At 37.7% G+C, this 16,771-nt stretch overlaps 2 protein-coding genes across 3 annotated transcripts in view; both read left to right on the top strand.

The window, feature by feature from the left end:
* Positions 1–7,447, top strand: part of frem2a (FRAS1 related extracellular matrix 2a) — a 65,358-nt gene extending 57,911 nt beyond the window's left edge. The window contains exons 17-25 of one of the 2 annotated variants that reach the window (XM_084400625.1): positions 199–391; positions 1,371–1,475; positions 1,586–1,612; positions 1,717–1,844; positions 3,377–3,511; positions 3,767–3,893; positions 4,196–4,383; positions 4,952–5,098; positions 5,248–7,447. In XM_084400625.1, the coding sequence (XP_084256751.1) occupies positions 199–391; positions 1,371–1,475; positions 1,586–1,612; positions 1,717–1,844; positions 3,377–3,511; positions 3,767–3,893; positions 4,196–4,383; positions 4,952–5,098; positions 5,248–5,754 (1,557 nt within the window). In that variant the 3' untranslated portion in view covers positions 5,755–7,447. Of the gene's footprint in view, positions 1–198; positions 392–1,370; positions 1,476–1,582; positions 1,613–1,716; positions 1,845–3,376; positions 3,512–3,766; positions 3,894–4,195; positions 4,384–4,951; positions 5,099–5,247 lie in introns of both variants that reach the window. The other variant, XM_084400624.1, reaches the window with a different exon arrangement.
* An 815-nt stretch (positions 7,448–8,262) lies between these two features.
* On the top strand, positions 8,263–15,825 carry trim47 (tripartite motif containing 47). Its single transcript, XM_084400630.1, has 8 exons — positions 8,263–8,599; positions 8,872–9,089; positions 9,289–9,334; positions 12,033–12,128; positions 12,265–12,489; positions 13,400–13,422; positions 13,512–13,627; positions 13,879–15,825. Exons 1-8 carry the CDS (start codon positions 8,414–8,416, stop codon positions 14,406–14,408), a joined length of 1,440 nt encoding a protein of 479 aa, XP_084256756.1. The 5' UTR covers positions 8,263–8,413; the 3' UTR covers positions 14,409–15,825.
* Positions 15,826–16,771: the final 946 nt, after the last annotated feature.

Raw genomic sequence — 16,771 nt, 5'->3', positions numbered from 1 at the left:
CTTAGACCGTGTTTCGGAAATATCAATATTCAGAGATTACCTTCTTTCGGAGTGTGCTTTGTGTCTTTTTTCATGCTGAAACGGCAATATTGCACATAACGAAAGTTGAAAATATATATTTTTGTGAAAGAGTATTTTTGCATTTTGCATTGTTTGTAGATATTCATCTTCAGTATTATTTGAATGTGTTTTTAAAAGGTGCTGAACCTGGTGCAGTCGTACGTGACCCTGCGAGTTCCTCTCCACGTCTCATACGTGTTTCATTCCCCTGTGGGCGCAGGAGGCTGGCAACACTTCGACCTGCATTCTGAGCTGCGGCTCACCTTCGTGTACGACACTGCCATCTTGTGGAAGGATGGTGTCGGCAGCCCTCCGCAGGCAGAACTGCAAGGCAAGTCAGGAATTTCAGCTCCAATTTTATTTATCATCTGTAAAAAAAAAAAAATTCCACCAAAAAAAAGGGGGTATTCAAGGGGTATCCAATCTTTTAGATGCCATGGGCCCACAAATATTATCATCTTTGTGCGAGGCACCCCCATTAAAATTGTATAAAACCTCAATTTATACTGTGAAAAATGTACATTATAAATATGTGTAAAATATTTTCACTTAATTTTTTCTACTCACTATAATACTGTCCTGTTAGATGTATTATTTATCTACACGTTTACATACTTTTTCATGGACCCCTTAGCACTCTCTTGCGGCCCTCTGAGGGTCCCCGGACCCCAGTTTGAAAACCTCTGCTCTAAGAAGAGCAAAATTATACAGTACATTGTTATATGTTATAAAAAATCATTCTAGTTTTAAATGATATATTATAATAGTTTTATAATGACCTTTTCCCCATTTATGTCTGGTGTTAATGCCACAATTTCTCATTTTCCACCTTTTTTACAAACATAAAATCATATTTTGAATACATTTGTTATTTGTGTACACTACAGTACAGTCATTTTTATGTATGTTTGGCTGTCATGGAAATGGAAAGCACAATAACTGATGTCACACGTGGACATGTAGTGCAGGGTGTGGAAATTGGAACTTTAAGTGAAAAGTCATACAATATTTAGAATGCAGAATCCCTGGCAACTTTCAAAAGACAGCTGAAAACCCATCTCTTCCGTGAGCACTTAACCTCATAAAAAAAAAAATATTCTCTCCTTTTTCCTTTAAATCCTCGCTTATCGGGCTTATGCTACTCTGACCAATGCCTGAGCTTCGTATTTTGAGCACTTCTTGTGTTGTTTCTTGCCTCTTCGCGATGACTCGCTTAATTTAGTCCTAATTTGTAAGTCGCTTTGGACAAAAGCGTCTGCTAAATGACTAAATGTAAAAGATATTCATATTGGACCATGTTTACTCTGCAGGAGCTTTATATCCAACCAGCATGAGGATTAATGAGCAGGGGAGGCTTGTGGTGAACTTCCGCACAGAAGCTCGCTTCAGAGGGTTGTTTGTAGCGGTACACACTGGTAAATCTCCCTTCTCTACACATCTTCTAAATATGAAATCTTATTAATTTTATTAATTATGTTCCTATTTATAAATACTTATTATAATAAAGAGCTTTTCTTTCCAGCAGCAAATTTGAGGGGTCTGAAGACTGCAGGTACAATCAAAAGATCATGTACGGAGCATATGGAACTAATGCCAAAATGTTTCCTTTGGTTGAACTGATTAAATTAACTTGCTATCTCTCACCTGATTACCCAGCATCCTCTGTGAAGTCCATAGTGTTGAGTGCGGACCACCCAGGCTTGACCTTTAACCTCACTCTGGTTAGGACTGAGCCGACCTACAGCCAGCCCATCCAGCAGTGGATGTTCATATCAGACTTTGCTGTGAGTTGATCGCTCTTTCCCCAGTTTTTTACTTTAATCCTATAAAGGCATATATATATTGAATTGCATTGCATTACATGCATTATATGTTTTACCTCTATAATAAAAACTACAGGGCTTTGATCATAAAACTAAGCATTTAAATATTGTCTTACATATTACATGAAACATATTATTGGGAGATATAGAATGACAACTGATATTTAAATGCATTTTATGCAAGTAGTGTGCTCTACTGTTATAAAGACCTCATCGACTTAAAGGAGAACTCCGGTCAATTTTAACATTGAGCTCATTTTTTTGTACATTTGGAGTGCTGTCAATACAGAGAACAACGACAAAAATCGGTGTTGCCTACACCGAGTTATTCTATTTTTAAAATTTGCACCCTATTGACTTCAATGGGGCAAGTAGTAAGCCTGCTTTTTAGCCTCTTAACATCCTTTAAGTGTCATTACAAGTGCACAGAAAATGTGAGTGATTCCTTCCGAGTGAACACGAGTGGATCTGACTGCAGTAGATGTTAGAGATATTAATAAAAATGAAGTTAATTCAGCCAGCGCTCATACCTTTGTTTACATCCTGTTTTCGGTGGAAGGCCATAGTAATCGATTGTCGAGTTCACGCGCGTTGATCATAGGTACTAAACCTATGCGCGTGAACTCGACAATCGATTACTATGGCCTTCCACCGAAAACAGGATGTAAACAAAGGTATGAGCGCTGGCTGAATAAACTTCATTTTTATTAATATCTCTAACATCTACTGCAGTCAGATCCACCCGTGTTCACTCGGAAGGAATCACTCACATTTTCTGTGCACTTGTAATGACACTTAAAGGATGTTAAGAGGCTAAAAAGCAGGCTTACTACTTGCCCCATTAAAGTCAATAGGGTGCAAATTTTAAAAATAGAATAACTCGGTGTAGGCAACACCAATTTTTGTCGTTGTTCTCTGTATTGACAGCACTCCAAATGTACAAAAAAATGAGCTCAATGTTAAAATTGACCGGAGTTCTCCTTTAAATTACAAGCTATCAGGATTTCATTTGACTTTTTTTGCCATATAAATATCAGCAACTTCACCAAATTGTATATTTTGAATAAATATGGGGTGTTTTTTCCTGGGAGTATGAGCTCCATATTCTCCAATATGAGCCATAAAAGCCGGATTTATCAAATATGGTACTCAACAAAAAACAGAAATGCATTTTTTTTTGGAATATTTGGTTCAACAAACCATTAAACGCAAGTAAACAACTTTACCTAATCTTGTAAAGCCTGACATATAGAATAATAGTCGAATAATTATTTAATTTAAAAGTTAATTCGATTTTTCTGACTATTTCATGTAAGGCTTTACAAGATAATGTAAAGTTTTGTTTATTTTGTATGATAAACAATGATGGTTTTATTGGGTCTCCGCTTGATGTCCAATGTAAAATGTGGGTCCTGAAGATTTGTGAAAAACGAATGTAAAACAACTAATGCAATGTTAAACATGTATGATACCTGTGTGCCTGTGACCCGCAGGTTCGTGATTATTCGGGCACGTACACAGTGACGTTGATCCCCTGTACAACGGCGCTGAATGTGGAGTACACCGTTCCTCCGGTCTGCAACCCTAGAGAGCCCGTCACTTTTGATCTTGACATCCGCTTCCAGCAGGTAAACTGAAAAATTCTTCCGTCTTTAAAATAAATTCTCAAATTCATGTTAATTTTTTTTATTTCAAATGCTCACTCAACTTATGTTTATAAGATATATATAATGTATTAAACGAGGAAAAATTCCAGTGTATATTTACATATATGTATATATAAATGAGTTGCTTGTATATTAAAAAAACTATATTTTGTTATACATTGTATCAGTTAAACCTGAAGCTCTTCTAAAGAAGCATTCATGTCTTTACTTGTTTAGGTGAGTGACCCTGTCGCTGTGGAGTTTAGTCTAAACACACAGATGTTCCTGTTGTCTAAGAAGGCGTTGTGGCTGTCAGATGGATCTATGGGTTTCGGTCAGGAGAGTGATGCGGCTTTCTCTGCGGGTATGTCTACTGGAACACCTACTGTATAACTTAATCAAACCAAGAGGCTATTTCTTTAAGTATATGTAGGTATGTAGTTGCTTACTTGAATGTTAGTAACTACCCAGAACACCATAGGAACCACCTAGCGATGCACTGAAAACCACATGGACCACCACATAGCAACGTCCTAGCGTTGTATGGCATCACAGCGAGTTTCGGACGGACAAACATCAATTATGTTTTCTTCAGAACGTGTAAAAATCTAGGTTGTTTAAGTTCATGTTCTGAGTTATACTGACACTGAGCTTGTTCTCCTCAAGGCGACACGATCTATGGACGAGTGATGGTGGACCCTGTGCAGAACCTAGGGGACTCTTTCTACTGTAACATCGAAAAGGTGTATCTGTGCACCGGAGCTGACGGATATGTTCCTAAATACAACCCCACCAAATCTGAGTTTGGATGCCTTGCAGACTCTCCCTCCCTGCTCTACCGATTCAAAATTATTGTGAGTATGTTAGCAGTATTGTTATTGTCAAAAAAAGAAAAGAAAAGAATTTACATAAATTGAAATAAAGCGGAAAGAAATTAAATTATTAAAGAAATTATTATGAAAATGTATGAAAAACTTTTTAGTTTGAGTTAATTGTCAAAGCAAAATTTCTCATTTTAAAGCTTTTTAAGTTAAAAAGTACTAAAACAAAAACTGAAATAAATATAAATTAAAGCTAAATAATAATATTAAAAAATGATTAAAATTTTTTTTTAAACTTAAACTAAAATTAAAATGAAAACTGAAAATACCAAAAATTCTAAATATGAATAAATACTATAATAGTAGAAATAATACTAAAATAACTATATATTAGTCTTTAAAATAAAATACATGCAAATTATATTTTTGTTTATATTTTAAATTATAACAAATTAATTCTTATTTTAATACATTTTATATTGTGTAATATTATTGAAATACATTAATTTATATACTTTTTAAAGTGGTCTGTTGAGAAATTTTTCAAAAATGTGTACAGTTTGTCTAAAAAAAAAGTCCCATGACTTCAACTTGCTTCTAGGACAAAGCCCAGCCTGAGACTCAGGCCAAGAGTTTTGGGGACATGGGTTTCAAAGCCCTGCTGGCTGTAGATGACCCCTCTGCCCTCTCTCTGGTGAAGCAGCCAGGATCTGACGGATTCAGACTGGATTCTACTCCCCTTTTCCAGGTCTAATCCTTTTAAACCCTCATTAGTTATGGTGTGATTACACACAGTCGAGTACTGCACATCTGTGACATCACATGCTGGATTCCTGTCATTTAATGGGTCAATCAGCATGACTTGATGAACTCCTCTATTGTCCTTCTGTTCTGTAGGTGGCAGTAGGGAGAGAGTGGTTCATTCACACCATCTACACTGTGCGTTCCAAAGACAACGCCAAGCGTGGCATTGGCAAGCGAAGTGTGGAGTACCACTCAATAACATCAGGTGACCTCGTACGAGCGGAGGCCAGAGGACGCTCCAGACGGTCCAACAGAGACGTCCCGATACTGGCGGAGGAGATCGGACCCGACAACAACCGAGGAACGAATATCATGCGCGTCGCTCTGGACCGCAGGCAACGGCGTTCTGCGCCAGGGGAGGAGCTGTTCGCGGATGGACTGTCTCCACGGGAGCTCAGTGGGCGAGATGCCAAAGAGGACGCGGTAACGGTGGCGGGAGTCCTCGTGGGACTGCTTCTCACCATCCTCGTGGGTGTAGTGTTGGCACTGATGGTTCGCTCAAAGCGGACACCTGCGAAAAAGGCCCCTAGTGTCTCATCCAGCTTGCAGCCTGTTATAGTTCGATGTAGCCTTGATAATGGAGACAGCTCGGAGGTCTGAAGGACTAATGGACTACTTGGAGACTGTGCGGTTCTCCTTAGTCATTCATCGGATCAGTTTTTTTTTGGTTTTCTTTGTTTTAAACAAGTGCCTCTCACAGGTTTTATCTTACAGAGATCTCACAACCCAGTTCATCACCAGCCCAAAGAAATCGCCATCCACTCCTCATGCCATGGCCAAGTGACACTGATTCTGAATTTTGCTCATCCAGCAATTAATTGTTGAGGTGTGCCAAGTGACGTGTGGTCAAAAATAATGGACATTAAAATCTATTCAAATAAATCAATTAAAAATAAAATAAAATCAATTAAATTATCCTTTGATAAATTAAATTTAATGTATTAACAGAAACAGGAGCTCATTTGGTTCCATTTTATTTCCATTAAATTCTGAAATAGCTAAATAATTTTTTTTATCATTAATGGAAAAATATTTTTTTTGTTTCAAAACTGTTTTTTTTTCTTCTTGTTTTCAATATTTCAGCGTCTTTCAAGAAAGAAAGAAAGAAAGAAAGAAAGAAAGAAAGAATCTTTATTACCCTGAGGTAATTTATTTCTATCCAACCTTTAATTCGTAACTAATACAATCTCTTGTGTATTTCTATAGCACATACACAGTGATTATTCAAAGTGTATGAACGTTCATCAAAAAAGTACATTTTAATGAAACTCTCTCCCTCTGAGAACCCCTCACTTTACTATATCTACCACTGTATTGATAATAAGAGGCATTTACAAAAGGAAAAAATACATGTTCTGAGAATCATTGTCCATGAAATGAAATGGTGAAACGGTGCACTCAAATGAGCTGATCACAACACTGACACTGATATTGTGTATTTCACCTTTATCTCAAGTATTACATATTTACTTGTATTACAGCATTGGCTACTGTATTTTGGGATATGTGATGTCTTTGGAGAATATGACTTATTTTCTCCCCTGTTCAGTGTGTTTTACATATATGCTGGTTTTTAACAGCAAGTGCCAAGCTCTCAATGGAGAAATGCTGAATATGCATTTCATATCAAACTGTCAAATAGTTGTTGTCAGAAAGTTTACATTCAGTCTGTCAGATGTTGTCAAATTTCATCTTGTTGCTGCTGTTTTTATTAATATTTGTTTGTTATATAATTTAAACGTTAGTATTCACGAGAGCCGCATGCATTAAAAATTGCCGTCTCATCTCATTGAGTGTTGTTTTAAAATAAGGGGAAAACTGTGACATCGGAAATCCCTCAGATTTCCACATTTGCGTTTCACTGTGTTTTGCAGTTGTTGTTTTTTCCAGACCAGGTCCACTTTTGTATCAGCTATCACAAGCGTTTGTGTATGCATTTAAAAAACATATCCACATGTTTATTAGTCTAGAACTGATCTATGAAAAACCAGCATCATATTGTCAAATTCATTTCACCTCCTGACAAATATATTCCTCATCAGGCTGATAATATTTAAGAATAAATGTGCTATGCAATAAAATCGGTGGATTGTTTCCATTTTCACAGAGGATTGTGAGGCTGATTAACAGACATGAGCATGACATTTTGGGCACAATGAAATATTCTTTATGTTTGAAATGGTATTTATGGTGAGATATTGTGTTTTTGTACATGGTTCACAGCTAAATATTTCCAATGCTAAAAGCATTTTTATGTACTGAGCCTTGAAGCACAAAATAAACAAAGTCTTAAAACTTGAAAACTTTGAAAGTCTCATTACTGTGCCGACAATGTTCAGTTGTACTTAAAGGGTTAGTTCACCCAAAAATTATAATTCTGTCATCATTTACTCACCCTCATGTTGTTCCAAACCTGTATGAGTTTCTGCGTATGATATTTTAAAGAATGCTGGTAACCAGACAGGTGACGGTACCCATTGACTTTCGTGTACTTTTTTCCTACAGTGGAAGTCAATGGGGACCGTGAAACTGTTTGATTACCAATATTCTTCAAATTATCTTCTTTTGTGTTTAACAGAAGAAAGAAATTCATACAGGTTTGGAACAACATAAGGGTGCGTAAGTGTCAGTGATGGCAGAATTTTCATTTTTGGATTCGAATAACCCTCTAATTCATAGTTATTGAGGAATTTAATGGAATTGTTTTGGTGCAGACCTTGCTTAAACAAAATGAAATATCCTGATGTAAGTGTAAACTGGCTCATGGCAGCACCAAACTCAAAAGCACAACAAGCCACTTTGTTGGATAAAATCGTATTAAATGTGCTCATATGGCTTTTTAATGGTATTGAAAACAAAATATGTATACAGATGAATGGCATAAACAGTCAATTTGCATGGATAGCTGAACACATCAGACCTATTTCTACAGCAAGTTCGATTAGGAAATCAAAAAAATTTACAGCTTTTTATTTTGTAAAGGTTTATTAGAACCTTTTTATATTTATATTAGATTATTATATTATTAGAATACATTTTTTATGTATTTCTTAATATTAATGGCGTAATTAATTAAGTGGTGTCATTAAATATGCTGAACCGTAACCAACGGTAACGTACTGATAACGTAACCAATCAGAATTGCCACTGGACCCCCACGTGAGTGAACCAGGAAGTGAGTCCAGAATGGGCTCTCTCTCTCTTCCGTCTAGATTCGCTTCTAGCCCTGAAAAACAGTTACACTGTTGCTTGGGGAAACATGGCCACTGCCGGAGATTCGAGGGGAGAGCTTCAGAAGGAATTAGTCTGTTCTATTTGCCTCGATTACTTCGACGACCCTGTTATTTTAAAATGCGGCCACAATTTCTGCCGCATGTGCATTTTGATGCACTGGGAGGAAAATGGAGGCGATGATGTTGGTTACCAGTGTCCGGAGTGCAGGATGGTGCGTGGTTTGTTTTGATAAACGTTGCTACATCCTGGGTTGCTTAGCTACAGCTGCTTAAATGCACATAAGGGGTTTATATACATTTGCGTCTTAATCATGCAGAGTGGCTTAATTTGCTCAAACCGACAGTCTAAATAATAACCGTACATTACTATATTGTTAATATTAGGATTGATCACTCCGACCACGTTTATTGAATCACGAGCGTTTTCTCAGTGCAGCACTAATACTTTTCTGCGTCGTACATGAAACGGTGTCCTTTTTTGCAGGTGTTCGTAAAAATGAGTTTCACTAAGAACTACCTGGTAAAGAACTTGGTGGATAAATTGAGCGACTTCGACTACCTGAAGACGTGTAGGCCCTCTGCACCCCCAAAACCCGTGAAAATGGACGGGAAATGTGAGCGACACCACGAGGAACTGAAACTGTACTGCCACACGGACAGAAAGCCCATTTGCGTGGTGTGTCGGGAATCCAGAGCGCACAGGTGAGGCTCTCTGTGAACCCCACATTCAAGCGCAGACCGCGGCTTGTCTCAGCCTAACATTACCTAGACACTGAATTGATAGCCAGAACCGAATGATAGCATTGACCACTGTCTGAGGACCAATGCTCTTTGTTGTAACGTTTTACATCAAAATGGTCTTAGAAAGTAAACATCATACATAATTGTATTATTTTTCTAGACACCATGATGTTGCTCCTGTACCCGAGGTTGTTGAAGACATGAAGGTTTGTTCTAGATTCCTTTTTTCCTCAGAGTTTGTTGGTTTTGTGTAATTATTAGCTTTTCTGTCTCTATCACTCTTTTGTGGTGTGTCTTTTTCCTCTCTTCTTGTCCTGCTTCCTGTTATCTTAGTCTAAATGGCTGACTTGGCACTAGAAACCGTTGACGTTGTTTCTTGGCTAACCTTGGAGATAGAGCAAGGAGTAGTAACTATCTGTCACCATAGTGCTGGATGTACATGTGGGATTTAGCACTTTAAGTGTTTTTATTTAACAGACACAGACAGCCTTGAAGTAGCACATAGACATTGTTTGCAGTCTTAACGTTGTTTTCAGAAGTTGAGACAGTTGTTAGAACCAGTGTTGTTCGGAACAGGGTGTGAAATTAACACCTGTGAAATGCGGGTACTTTTTGCACAGCAGCAGGTCATTTTTGTCGTCTAGCCACTGTAGCTTAAGTTATACACAGGAGATTTCATATTTTCTTCATGTTCACGGTCTCATGTGAATGCTCAAAATTAACCTTGACCATTTACCTAGGCATATTTATTTTTTTAACAACTTTCTCATTTCACTTTGAGGTGCATTGTGAATGTAGAGCACTGTATATAACTTTTTTTTTTTTTTATATAAATAGCAAAACATTTTGCCTTAAATAATTTCTTAAAAAATGTAGGAAGACACATCATGGCCATATTCTAGGATGACAAACCCAAGATTCATCAGGCTCAAATGATGAAAGAATGTTTGGAAGGGAGCATGTAGAATCATTTTTACACCTCTGAGTCCAGACCTTAAAGCTACACTGTGTAGGATTTTCTCCCATCTAGCGGTGAAATTGTTTATGACTACCAACTGAATATTACTTTCTAGCCCCTCCCATTCCGAGGGCGTTTTAACTCCTACGGTGGCCGTATTATTTCAAATCTGCCGGCAGTCGTGAGTAATCTCCCTCTCGCATTCGTCACGGTGCCACTGAGTGTAAAAACGCGAAAGGCGAAGCTTGATTGTATGTCCCTCTTTGGCTAATGTATTTTCAAGATGGAGGCGCAACATGGCTGCCGCTATTCGAGCGACTCGCTCGTATGTATTCTAAATGGCAGATTCTACGCTTACGAGAATACTTGATTAGTTGGTAGAAGTAATTACACATTAATGAGCACATATCATTTTGAAAGAAAGTGTTTTTTGCAAAGAATCAACTTAAAACATTACACAGTGTAGCTTTAAATTAATTGAACGTTGTTGGGATGCTCTGGAGTAGACTTTACAGAGTGCTTAACTCTTGCATTGTCAATACAAGATCTTGACCAAACATTAATGCACCTCTTGATCGAAATAACATCACATCAATTTTTGGTCAAATTTCTGGTCTACTCCAGGACATCCCAAAGACTTATAATGAATTTAAGGTCTTGGATCATAGGTGCCAATTCATGTGTGAAAATGATTCTTTCACAATTTGAGCCTGATGGATCTTGACATTGTCATCCTGGAATATGACCATGATGTGTCTTCCTACATAGATGTTTAAGAAATGAAAAGCTACACACTTCATCAGTTCAGGTTAGAAGACCTGTTGCCAAACATAACATGCTAGAAACATAATAATCACTGCAATAGTGATCCAATCATAGACTTTTTTTTTTCTTTTGACTGGGCAGTGTATTATTAAAATATTATATTGTTAAAATGTACACATTTTATTTTTAAACTAACTATAGTTGTATAATTCCAAATATTACTGTTAATGTTTGTAGTTAACCTAAATTGGGTTCCAACCAGATGAATGGGAAGTTAAGTGGAACTCTGTTATTTTTATATTATTAGATTATATATTAGAATTTTTTTATATATTTGGAAAATCAAAATGGCTGGTAAAAAACAAAAAAAAAACAAAATGGCTGATAAAATTGTAGCCTGGAAATCCAGACCCAAATCTGAAAGATTAAGGGTCTGGCATCGAGTAATGAAAATCGACCAACTCGAGGGGTGGCACCAAGCATGCATTTGAAAATCTCACTGCACGCAATTGGATAACACTACGACCAGTCACTGTCGTGATTGCGCTGTCGTCATCTGTTTAGCTCGCCTCTGTCCCGCCTATATCAGATACACTGATGTGATTGGTGCAGCTCGGCTACAAGGGCATAGTTAATGAGCATCATTACTCAATGCCAGAGGAACTCGCTGAGCAAATTCAAATTGTGCTCTCGCGAGAACTCTGGATTTCCAGGGTAATAAAATTGTGCTTTCATCAGCAACTGTGACTGGTGGGCAAGAAGTTCATTTCTTACACTTTTCTGGAAACTTCCACAAGGAAAGTGTGACGTATTTCACACATGTGAATTATCTGTTCCTTTGGATTCTTTGTGATACTCCTTGTTCACAGCCCAAGGTTAAACATGTTCAAATATTTGATGGTAATGCAAAGCAGCAAGCGAGTGTAGCTCTACACAAGAACATTCATAGAATTTGATAAAGTCTGCAATGCTAAACTCCCTCACAGTCTCATGTCCAGTTTCATTATGGGAACTGCTGACCTCTGCGTTTAACTATTTTGTATCTTTGCTGATACAGTAATAAGGTCCATGTCCACAAGATCCTTCCTAGAAATATTTCTTCCATTACTGATTGTACTTTGCATAATAATTTGTGCTGTAACACTACAAGTTTAAAGTTTTCTCTCTTATTTAACATGCAGAGTGAGCTCAAGCTAAGACTCATCAAGCTGAACTGGCAGAAATCCATGTGTACTAGAGTAAAGAGCACAGACGAGCAGGCCAGATCTGATGTCAAGGTATGAAAGCCCGATTGTTCCCACGCTGTCTTTGCGTGCATACAAATGACTTGAAATTGTTGGTTATATAACCTGCTGAGGATTTATGATCCATGTTGAGGCCCTGATGTCGAATCTCAAACATTTGTCTCAACAGCTTAAAAAACAAGCCTTGAAGGAGAAGATCGAGGAAGATGTCGGCGCCCTGGTTCAGTTTTTGTTGGATGAGAAGGATGATCTGTTGGAAAGGTTGGAGGCCGAAGCGGTGGCCACTATCGGGCTGATCGATGCCAACCTGAAGCGCGTGGAGAGCGAGGCAGCCAAAGTGGACAAAGCCATCACTGAAATTCAAAATCACCTGAGTGACAGCGCTAACTTTGAGGTGAAAAAACTCAACAGCTGATATATTATAAACAAAAATTTCCATAATTACACACGCACATTTGTTAATATGAGGCCCATTTACGCCTCAGAGTAAAAAAAGCAACAAGACAATTGTGAATTCTTATCTCTTACAATTGCAACTTTATTGAAAAGGCCCGTTCACACCAAGAATGATAGTTATTAAATAGCTAATATAATTATATTAGCATCCAAAAAATATCATCCAACAGTTGTGTTGTATGCTGCCTTACAGGTTGTGAACTATTCCTTTATGAATTTCTTCTGCTGAACACAAAAGAAGATATTTTGAAGAATGTCGGTTAGCAGACAGTTGATGGACCCCATTGACTCCCATAGTAAGAAGTCAATGGAAGTCAATGGGGTCCATCAACTGTCTGGTTACCGACTTTCTTCAAAATATCTTCCTTTGCGTTCAGCAGAAGAAAGAAATTCATACAGGTTTGAAACAACTTGAGGATGAGTAAATGATTACAGAATTTTAATTTTTAAGTGAACTATTCCTTTAAATGCTCAAGCTCTTTAAAGTCAGGTGGATTGTGATTGGCTGCATTTTTTTTTTTTTTTGTTGACATTCATCAGCTGGAAAAAAAAAATTCTGGAAGTGATTCCTACAATATTGTTCCTTTGTCATTATCATTTTAGCTGTGGAGGTCTCTATTCTCATAAAATTGTCATTGTTATAACTTTATAGCTAGCTATAGTTATTATTACAAGTATCATCCTTGGTGTGAACAGACCTTAATTGTGACTACTTCTCATTTTGACTTTTTATAAAACAATTATGACAGTATATCTCGCCGGGTCTTTATATTGTGCAAATTGCAACTGTTTTTTGTAATTGTGACTATATCTACATTATTAACATTTATCTTTTCCCCCCTCTTCAGAGTATCAGTAATTCATACTTAAGGTATGTAAATCTGTTCATTCTTTAACCTGTAGCTAAATGTATTTTAGGGTTTTATCTCTCATAATGTGTTTTTTTCTTTTTTCTCATAGCCCCTGCCACGTCAACCTCGGTGTCCAGGCCTCTAACTCTCCTCCAGATTTCTCCGAGTTCACAGGCCCCTTTCAGCTCATCATGTGGAAGAAGATGATGCACGTGTTACACACAAGTGAGTGCTTTTGTTGCGGCCACATTTACCATTGGCAAATTTTCACGGGCGAAATCTAGTCATTTCCCCACACATGCAAAATGCAGAAGGTTGCTTGGTTTGAAAATGGCTTCTGTGTGAACGGTGCTTCATGCATCGCAACACTATTGTCAATAGACAATGAACCCTTTGTTTGCCCATTTTGCCATGTGAGATATGTGGTGTTAAGTTAACACGACGAAACGGCTAACCAGATGTTCCCTGTTTTCCAGTGCCTCAGAATTTAACTCTAGATTTAGACACCGCTCACCCCTCGTTGACCATCAGCGACTTTGACACCAAGGTGGAGGAGGGCCGCGTACGCTCCCAGGAGCCCGACATGCCGCAACGCTTCACTCGTTTTTTCGGGGTGCTCGCCACCGCCCAGTATTCGAGCGGCCAGCACTACTGGGAGGTGGATGTGCGGGACAAGGGGGTCTGGTATCTGGGCGTCACCACCGAGTACAGCAACCGCAAAGGTTTTGTAAACCTTTCGCCCTCCGCTGGCTACTGGAGCCTGTGTCTCCAAGACCGGCTGTACGCCAACGAGGAAGACTCGCGCGTGCCCGTGGCGGACTACTGGAACTCTCCTCGTGTCGGCGTCTTCTTAGATTACGACCGGGGCCACGTTACTTTCTTCGACGCCGTCACTATGAAACGCATCTATAACTTTGTCACATACTTTGACGAGCCCGTCTCACCCTTCTTCAGCCCGGGGAAAAACGACCCGGGTAGCCGACTACAAATATGTCATTTCTACTGAAAACGAAGCGATGCCGTACATGCAGTTCACAAGAAATAAAATTTTTAAAAAACGATAAATGCTCCTGTTGTTGCATCGAAGTAAACATTTCAGGGCATTTTCCTTCCTGGAAGTAGGGAGGAAGTTTGTTTTTAAGCTCTGCTGCATCTTTGGATTCAGTTGATCTGAATGAATTAGCTGCGTAGAGCTTTGATACAACATAATATGAAGGAGCGAGATGAGTTTTTCTCGCTCGTGAATTATGATGTAGCCCCATTGAAATTCAGGTAGAGAGGCATTGCAGGTTTTTCCGCAAATGTCGACTTTAGCTGCTCTGTGTCGTCTTGTCTTAGACCTCAGTGTTGTCTTTTGTACATCAGTGTAGAGGTGAAAATAAGGACTAAATCAGGCCAAAAATGTATTAATGCTTGGTATCAACGTTTCAATTTGTAGAAATTTGTAAAATGATTTGGGGGGGGAAATAAGATTTTTTTTTTTTTTTTTTGCCATGTATTCCATTTTATGGCATATATTTAAAAAAAAAAATCTCTCTATTATTTTACATGTATTTGAAATGTTTACATATTCTTTTGTTGCAGTTTTGTTTTTAAGGAATGTATTTGTTAGACAAATAACCGTGTTACATAAAGGCTCTGTGTTCGAACATATCGCAATAGCTCAGACTGCAATAGGTGCTATGCAACTTTGAGTTTGTGAGTTTTCGACAGATATGCTGCAAGGAGCGTCCTTTTGTTCATTTAATTATGTAAATGAGTTTATCCTGAAGCTTTGTGCCATTCGTGTTACGTCATGTACCTTTCAAATCCATTATATTAATTTTAATCTCTTATATTTGTTTAGCAGTAGTCAAATCTGTCTTGTGGGCTGATGGTGAGGAGAGATGCTGAGAATGTTTGCTTTTGTACTGAAACATTTCAGCACCTTTTTATTGAGCTCAGATGGTTTTGTTCGTGTTGATATTTACTGAACTAGTTTATATACTAGAACCGCAGCAGTCATTTGTTCAAAATGTCTTTTGAGCTGACAAAGGATCAAGAAAACACTGGAACGGGTCACTTCTGGATCTTAAGATGTTTTGTACATATGCTGTTAACGTGAACATGCTCTCACAACACTCCATGATAAAAGCTAGGATCTAAGTTTCTTTTAACATTTAGTAGTTTTGGTAATCACTGTCTATTTCCTCATAAGAAATGAGTTCAACTTGAAAACATTGACTCTTTGTATGTTTAGTATATATATATTTTTTATTTGGCTTTCATTTAATTGCCGATGTAAGAGAACTTGCATCACATTTGAGCATAACTGCTGGATGGCACCATGAGTACATTTTACTTTTATGAGATTTAAAACCACTGCAATGTTAAATGTTTTCCTCTACAGTCATCTAAAAAATAAAATGTTACAACAATTTTTTCATTTTAGCATTTCATATTTCATAGAACCAGGAAGTTCTATTTTACATCCATATATAATATTTTTAAAAAGTGAATCATTTTGATTAGAGGTTTAAAAAAAAATAAAAAAAAGATCAAAACTATGATTTTCAAATGAATAGGATAGTTTTTATTCTAAACTCCAATATTTTCCAGTGAAATGTACATACGGTTGTTTCTTTTTTAAACCACATTTATTAAATCATCTGTCCAAGCACTTTATCATGCATTGAATAGTGTAAAGGTCCATCCATACCAAGGACAAAATTAGCCTTCACACCAACGGACGATAATGTAATTGATCCTAAGATCGCTGCTGCAGTTGTCAACATGAAAGTCACCATGAAATTGTCTCTTCAAATGTATTTATTTTTTTAATATTGCAGTATTTTTTATTTATCTGTGCACATCAACATTTTTTTTATTAATGTGTCATTGTAATCTTTAATCAAAGTGTTCACTGGCGTGAGGGCGGGACAACCTGTCAGTCACATGAGATCAAGCCACAACCATCCAATCAATTCCAAATGCGCAAAATCAAGGACCCGCCCTACAATTTTTTGTTGTCCGAGAAGCCGTTTCACTCGGATATACTTCACAATAAGAAAGAAAAGACTATCTTCTGTTTAATGGAGAATTATCAGCGGGGGGGGAAATCATTTCAATGCTATTGTTCCTCTGCGTCCTTATGGTGTGGACTTCCGCATTCTGATTCTGCTGTTCATAGAGACATTTTGCAGGCACAAAAAGGCCCAATGTTTATTGTCAATAATTTAGCCATGTATGAAGCACAGCTCACACTTTCAAAACAAGCATTTTTGTACATTTTTTTTAATGTATTGGTTTACGCGCCCAATTTATGTGACCAATTTAAAGCCGTTGCGAAATCTGCATGCTCTCGCAAAGTTCCCGATCGCGTGGATTCCT

This window comes from Rutilus rutilus (assembly GCF_951802725.1).
Source record: "Rutilus rutilus genome assembly, chromosome: 25".
Taxonomy (NCBI): Eukaryota; Metazoa; Chordata; class Actinopteri; order Cypriniformes; family Leuciscidae; genus Rutilus; species Rutilus rutilus.
This window is presented reverse-complemented; position numbering and strand designations above follow the sequence as displayed.

Coding starts and splice junctions, on each gene's coding strand:
- trim47 (XM_084400630.1), top strand. CDS start 8,414: ATGGCCACTGCCGGAGATTCGAGGGGAGAGCTTCAGAAGGAATTAGTC. Junction 12,129..12,264: donor AGGCCAGATCTGATGTCAAG/GTATGAAAGCCC, acceptor TTGTCTCAACAG/CTTAAAAAACAAGCCTTGAA. Junction 13,423..13,511: donor ATCAGTAATTCATACTTAAG/GTATGTAAATCT, acceptor TTTTTCTCATAG/CCCCTGCCACGTCAACCTCG.